The 7,585-nt window shown below is 43.2% G+C and overlaps 1 protein-coding gene across 1 annotated transcript in view; it reads right to left on the bottom strand.

Moving 5' to 3' along the window:
- CACNA1C (calcium voltage-gated channel subunit alpha1 C) overlaps positions 1 to 7,585 on the bottom strand; it is a 649,850-nt gene that overhangs the window by 216,312 nt on the left and 425,953 nt on the right. Inside the window, exon 6 of the mRNA XM_073887000.1 lies at positions 1,505 to 1,663. Within this exon, the coding sequence (XP_073743101.1) occupies positions 1,505 to 1,663 (159 nt within the window). The remainder of the gene's footprint in view (positions 1 to 1,504; positions 1,664 to 7,585) is intronic.

Here is a 7,585-nt window from a genome sequence, read left to right on the forward strand (position 1 = left end):
GAATGAGCTCTGACAAAGCTACCCAATTAACATAAATTTATTGGTTCAGGGCTGGCTACAGACTAAACTGAATAAAAAGAAGGATTTGAATTCAAGGGTAAAATACTATTCATTGCATTATTTGGTATTCCTCTAAGCAAAGCTGGAAATCTCAGAATTTTAGCTAAAGGCAAGATCTGTTCTAATATTAAAGAGCTTTTTTCTTAATATGACAGTTTATTTTATGTAATTATGACCCAAATAATTAGGAAGTTCTCTCCAGAGTGAAAAAATGGTCTCTTAAACAGACTCTATCAAAAAAGTAAAAACAATTGTGTGAGTCTGTGATTATGGGTTTATAGTTTTTTGTTTGTTTGTTTTAGGGCTATGGTCATGTAGTGGTGATCTAGAAACTACAAATACCCAGTCAATCCACCCAGTTAAACCAGATCATCCAGATCAGGTACTCTATTTTGGTTTCTGAATATGAATAACCAATGTCACTCCTTGTTGTGTAGATCTGTCCCTCCTCACCATCCTAAAGCAAGAGGGGTCAAATTTAATTTAATGCCTGGGCTGAATGGGAAGGAGAAGCAGTACAGATGGAGAGAAATGAGGTATCTTTTAAAACTTCAGACCTTTCTCCACCAAGAAGCCAAAAACCAAGATGAAAGATCTTGTTGGAAAAAACAATCACATAAATTTAACACTTCTAACCCCTTTGGGGGAAGTATTTTTTTCAACAAGTTTTTATGTTAAACTACTTTATGCGTCTGTTTAAAAGTTTTGTCAATTCCTGTTTAAATGATTTTTTTTTAAAGGTGCCGCTGAGATTTTAGCAACCTAAGACAACAGTTTGTAGTGTAGCCCACGAGCCAAAACTTTGGTCCTATTCAGAGAAGTGCTTACTGGGTCAGCATTGCTTGCTAAATATATTGACTTATGGAAGGACCATAGGGAGAGAAATCTCAACAGGTCCCCCTGCCCCATGACAGGGGGCCAGGAGGTTCTGCCTATGAAGGGAGAAGTAGAAAACCCTGAGCACAGAGGAGCCAAGATCAGCCCTGAAGGGTAGACAGAACCCAACGTTGTGACGGAGGTATCTACTGGCTACAGGCAAAGCTGCCTTCCTGAAAGGGAAGCGACAATCGACACTGAAGGACCATGGAACAGAGATACACACCCTCACTATGTCAGTTCTGATTCTTAAATTAAAATACTCCAGGTTGTCTAGGTGATGTTTCTTGATTCACACAGCTCATTTAAACTGTTTAGTAGTGCTGGATGGGAATTTGCATTTAGCTGTTTTAATAGAGATTTATTGTACTAGAAAAAAATTAACTGAGCGGAAAAGAATACCAATCCCTGCCTCTCACTTATCCATGGAATGAAAAGATGAGTACTTGAATGGAGGAGGCCTTCCCTAGTGCCACTGGTCATGTGGTGGCAGTTCAGACCATTATAAGGAAAGTAGCAATGAGACAGGGAAGCTTCTTGAGAGCTGGCCACTCGCATCTTCCCTTACCTGCTATGCCCTCCTGGTTGTAGCAGGTCTTATGCATCTTCCCCATGAAGAGCTCCAGGCCGATGATAGCATAGATGATGATGACAAACAGCACTAGCAGGGCAATATGCAGCAGGGGCACCATGGCCTTGATAATGGAATTCAGAACCACCTGGAGACCTACAATGACAAAATCAGATAGTAATAGTGAGCACATCAGCTTCCATTTATTGAACCAAGAGCTATCCTGGATGCCATACTGACATAATCTCATGCAATCTTCTTAGCAACTCTACCAGTGATGTATCACAAGCCCCATTTTTTAGATGAGGAAAGTGAGGCTTAAAGTCACACAGTGAGCGAGTGACAAAGCAGGGATTGATATCTAGGTTGGCCTGACTCCAAATCTTTCTTGGAGGCACATCCAAATGAAAGGACTGGCAGATGCTGTGCTTCTAAGGGGAAGAATGTATTGTTTTATCCAGACTATCCAATTTTCTAATATCCTATCTTGGAGACAACCTAGCATCTTTTTGTCCTAGACCAGCATCTCACTATAGTGAGAGTTAACGCTGACTAGAGATAGCCCTGCAAGGACTTGCTTATCACTCAAGGTGGGATTCCTAGAGCCGATGGCTGACCCATCTGCTAGAAAACACAAATCTGGTTGCTAGGCATCTGGGAGTGTGGGACTTCCTTTGTTGAAACTGATTCAAACCCCCAGGATACATGTAGGTGGTGAGACCTCTGTGGGACCATCTCTCCAGAGATTACGTGAGTGGACTTCTTTTCCTACAGATTTCTGACCAGGCCCCTTTCCCTCAGTGCCCAAATCTGAAGAACATTACAGCCTTCCATTCAAAAACCCCAATGAAGGGAGTTCATGTTTAATGCGTTTGTACTTTCCATTTGGGAAGATGAAAAATTTCCAGAGATGGATAACGGTGATGGTCGCACAATGTGAATATACTTAGTACCACTGAACCATACACTTAAAATAGTTATAATGGCAAAGTTTGATATGGATACATTACCACAATAAAAACTGAAAGTACCCAGATCCTGTCAAGAAAAAAAGTAAATGAAAAATCCTATTTAGCACATGGGTCTTGTCAGTGCTCCCAAAAGTGTAGGCTTGTACTGCTGTCTTATGGGAAAAAGCACCCCCTAACTTATTTTTTTTTCCTGCTTTCTTTTTTTTTCTTATGTTTTTAAAAATTTAATTAAAAATTTTTTTTTAAGATTTCAGGACATGTTTAATTTATAGTTATAGGCAGGGCTAATAGGTCTAGAATAAACTCCCCTGATGTCTTCGGACAGCATTTGGAAATGACGGTATGTTTATTTACACTTTACTTTAAAAATATTTTCTTGGTCAAATTGTTCATCATCTAAGAATGTCTCAAGAAAAGATTGTGTGTTAGGATAAGGATAGTTGGAGGAACTGTAAGTAAAAGAGAATTTTTTATTCTTTTTAAAAAAATTTAAATTCAATTAACATATAATGTCTTATTTGTTTCAGGGGTACAGGTCTGTGATTCATCAGTCTGATATAATACCCAGTGCTCATTACAACACATACGCTCCCCAGTGTCCATTACGCAGTTACCCCATTCCCTCCAGCAGCCCTCAGTTTGTTTCCTGAGATTAAGAGTCCCTTATGGTTTGTGTCCCTCTCTGCTTTTGTTCTGTTTCCTTTTTTCCTCCCTTCCCCTATGATCCTCTGCCTTGTTTCTTAAATTCCACGTAACAGTGAGATCATACAATAATTGCCTTTCTCTGATTGACTTATTTCATTTAGCATAATACCCTCTAGTTCCATCCACGTCATTGCAAATGGCAAGATTTCATTTTTTTTTTTCTGATGGCTGTGTAATAGGACCCCTTAACTTATAAGCTCAACCATCAATGACACCAAGAATTCTCTTTGTTTAAAAGGGATGTTACAAGTTTTCATTTGCAAAATGGTGGAGGGTTGCCAGCAAGTCACCCCCAGATTACACCCAGTTCCAAGAAAGCTTTCCGGCAACAGTGAGTACACCAAGTCTTCACGTCCTAGGAGAGAAGCAGGGGTAAGGGCAGGTTCTCCTTCCTTACATCTAGGCCAGTTGTGCAGAAAATCTTGTGACCACCTTTGACATACATATGATAGGACACCCACCTGTGCATCATACCACACAAGGTGCTTTTAGTGTCTCCACCTGATGTACCCACCCAGCTGTGGACACCCTTCCACTGCCCTGTGCATTGGGAGTTTCACCTTCACATTCACCCACAGCCCTCCCTCTGCACTGGATAAACAAAGTCTGGGTCACCCTCTCCCCAGGCCCCAAGGCAGCCATTGGTGTTTTGTGATTTGGTGGAGTGATTTTCACAAGGCTAATTAGAGGAATTCTCCCCAGTTATTAAGCTAAGATGGGGAGAGGGAAAAAAATTAAAAGAAAAGCTGGAATAATTTTACCTGTGAATTAATGAGAGTGCTTTGCAGCCTCCCATTAGGACAAGATGTTTTCAGATCCAAATGATTTCATTAATTAGCAAGTTGTACACACATTAGTGCTAAAGTATGCGAAGCCATGGAGGAAGTTGAAAACTGAACTGCAAAGCAAGTTTCAGAGATGTCTGCTGGTGGGTGGGTGGGTGGGGCGCTCTAAGTGCTACTCACTGAAGGGGAGGGAGGCCTCCCAATCCCGCCCATCCAGACCATCAGCGAGCCTTGTTATCAGGCCTTCGGTGCCATAGCCTGCGGTGGTGAGAAAGTGGTGGGAGACAAAAATGGGAACCTCTCCTCTGTGCCACGGCCAGAGGTTCTGCTCTTAAAGACCAGAGTCCTTCTCGTGCCCTTCAAAGTGTGGCACAAGGGCTGGACCCCTATCTACCTCTCTGTCCACTCCCATCCCCTGCCCCCCACTCTCTGCATTCCTAGTCAAAACAGCTTTTCTGTTAGCCCCAACTATGCCATACTGGCAGACCTCGGAGATCTTGAGGGTTCAGTTCCAGACCACGGCAATGAAAGGAATATTGCATTAAAGCAAGTCAAATGCATGTTTTGCTTTCCCAGGGCATGTAAAAGTTATGTTTACATGATGCTGGAGTCTATTAAGTGTGCAATAGCATTATCTCTAAAAAACCAACATATACACCTTAATTTAAAAATACTTTATTGCTAAACAATGCTGAGCATTGTTTAATAAACCATCATAATAAATAAACCATCATCTGAGCTTTCAGTGAGTCATAATCACTGATTACAGATCACCATAACAAATAAAGTAATAAAAAAAGTTTGAAATATTGTGAGAATTACCCAAGTGTGACACACAGACACAAAGTGAGCAAATGTTCCCGGGAAAATGGCTTGATAGACTTGCTGGACACAGGATTGCCGCAAACCTTCAATTTGTAAAAAAAAAAAGATGCAGCATTTGCAAGCACAGTAATATGAAGTGCAATAAAACGAGGTATGCCTGCACCTCCTCCTCCACAGGGCTGTGAAGCATGCTGTTCCCTTGGCTGGAAGTCTTTCCCACGGTTCCCTCCTACTTATCCTTCAGCTAGGATGTGAATGGACAGGTGAGTTTCAGGGGCCAGCAAACTCGGGTGGAGACTACTGAGTGGGCTACAGAGAGGTCAAAAAGAAGCCACAGCAGCCCGTGGGCTTCCTTCGAGCCATCAGGGATGCCATCAGAGTTCTGAAGTAATGCTCTGTTCCCCCGTCCCTATCTCAGCAGGAGGCTGTACCACCCACCTGAGCACCCAGGCCAGAAACCTGATTCCTGAAGCTCTTCCCTCTAACTGGTTATCAAGTCACGCAGTTTGATTTTGAAGTGTCTTCAGACAGGAATGAATTATTTTTACTATATAAATAACAGGAAAAATCATGTATTATAGGGAAAATAGACTATCATAGAGAAAATAGAAAATACTTATGACAGAGAAATTACAAAACATGGGAAGCAAAAAGAAGGAAATCATCCCTTATTCCACCACCCAGAGATAACCACTGTTAGCCTCTGGCATATATTTTGGACATTTTGGTTTATGACTTGTTTTCCTCTTCTTTGTCCTCTTGGTGTTCTTCATTCAGTTAATGGTCTCTTTATGTCCAGTTTTGCCCGATCTTCTTGCTGTGGTTAAAAGCTCATGCTAAAGCACAAACCAGAACCTGTTGCCCCTCTGATGAAAAGTCCTTCGATGACCCTCATCACCTACAGGTAAAACCCACCTGCCTCCTTTTGTAGTTTCATCACATCTGATTCCAGTTTACACTTTACATTCCAGGAATATACTGAATTGTCTGAAGTTCTCTAGCTTCATGCCTCCACTGTTCCACCTGTCTAGAATGCCATTCCCTGCAGCCTCATCGCATCTTCTCATCTTTGTATCTCAGCACATAGTAGTGACTCAATGTACACGGAGCTAAATCACATGTGTAAGCACAGGTTGCCTTAGAAAACAGAAACCATAATGATCTGACAATACAACTTCAGTTTCTTCTAAAGATTATTGAAGAAACTGAAGTTGTATTGTCAGGAAAAGATAAGACTCATGGAATGGGAAAAGCACAGGCAGGGAGGGTGATATCAGTGACTTTCACATTATTTAAACTGCTATTTTGAGGAAGAGGAGTTAGATGAGTTTGATGTAACCATACGGATGGAACCGGGACTAACTAGGAAGTTTCCAGGAAAGATTTAGATTCAACAGGAAATGGAAACTATCAAAAAACCAGACCTATCTGAAGGTGGAGTGGGATGTTTTAAGAGGTAGTGGAATAGCCAAATTATGGAAAGAGCCCAGATGTCCATGGACAGATGAATGGATAAAGAAGATGTAGTATATATCTATATCGATCTATCTATCTATATCTATATATACGATGGAATATTACTCAGCCATCAAAAAGAATGAAATCTTGCCATTTGCAACAACGTGGAAGGAACTAGAGGGTATCATGCTTGGTGAAATAAGGCAGCCAGAAAAAGACAAATACCATATGATTTCACTCATATGTGGAATTTAAGAAACAAAACAGGTGAACATAGGGGAAGGGAAGGAAAAAAAAATAAGATGAAATCAGAGAGGGAGACAAACCATAAGAGACTTTTAACTCTAGGAAACAAACTGAGGGTTGCCGTAGGTGAAGGGGGTGGGGGATGGGGTAACTATAACTGGGTGTTACGTGCAAGGCTGATGAATCACTAAATTCTACCCCTGAAATTAATAATACACTCTATGCTAACTAAATAGAATTTAAATACAAAATTAAAAAAAAGTAGTGGGCTCGGGGGGCGGAACAAGATGGCGGAGGAGTAGGAGACCTAGATTTCGTTTGGTCTCAGGAATTCAGCTGAATAGGGATCAAACCATTCTGAACACCTACGAACTCAACAGGAGATCAAAGAGGAGAGTAGCAACAACTCTCTGAACAGAGAAGCGACCACTTACTGGAAGGTAGGACGTGCGGAGAAGTGAATCCGAGGCGATATTCGGGAGGATAGACGGCGGGGGAGGGGCCTCCGCCAGCCGCTTCTGGCAAGTGATAGAGCCGCGGAGCACAAAATTGGAACTGTTAGAAGTCGGCTCCGCTGAGGGACGTCGCTGCAGTGGCTAAGCAGGGGGTGGAATCCTCCCGGGACAGTGTGGTCTCAGGACCCTTGGGGTCACAGAAAGACCGGGGGAGCCTGAGTGCGCCAGAGCTCCCAGGTATCGGAGGGGGGAAGCCGGCTGCAGAGACGGAGCTGAGGCGTGGGCTCTCAGCTTGGGGTTGCCATAAACTGTGATCCGTGGCCCAGTCGGGCCACTGCTCCTCCAGCAGGGACCCAACAGGCAGCAGATCCGGGGAGACTCCCCTTCCTTCCCGGGGAGGAGCGGCGCGGGAACGCACCGCAGGGATCTGCTGGGTTTGGAGACTCCACACGGGGTCGGGTGCCACAGATAGCAACGCTCGGTCACAGGCCGGGTGAGCACGGAGAGCGGCCGGAGACCGGGGACAAGGGAGTGACTGCTTTTCTCTGTGGGCGCACTGAGGAGCGGGGCCCCGAGTTCTCAGCTCCTCCGGGTGGAGATTGGGAGGCCACCATTTTTGCCCTGGTCCTCCAA

This window comes from Callorhinus ursinus, unplaced genomic scaffold, assembly GCF_003265705.2.
Source record: "Callorhinus ursinus isolate GAN/ISIS: 27379988/994484 unplaced genomic scaffold, GSC_fseal_2.0 scaffold74, whole genome shotgun sequence".
NCBI classification, from domain to species: domain Eukaryota; kingdom Metazoa; phylum Chordata; class Mammalia; order Carnivora; family Otariidae; genus Callorhinus; species Callorhinus ursinus.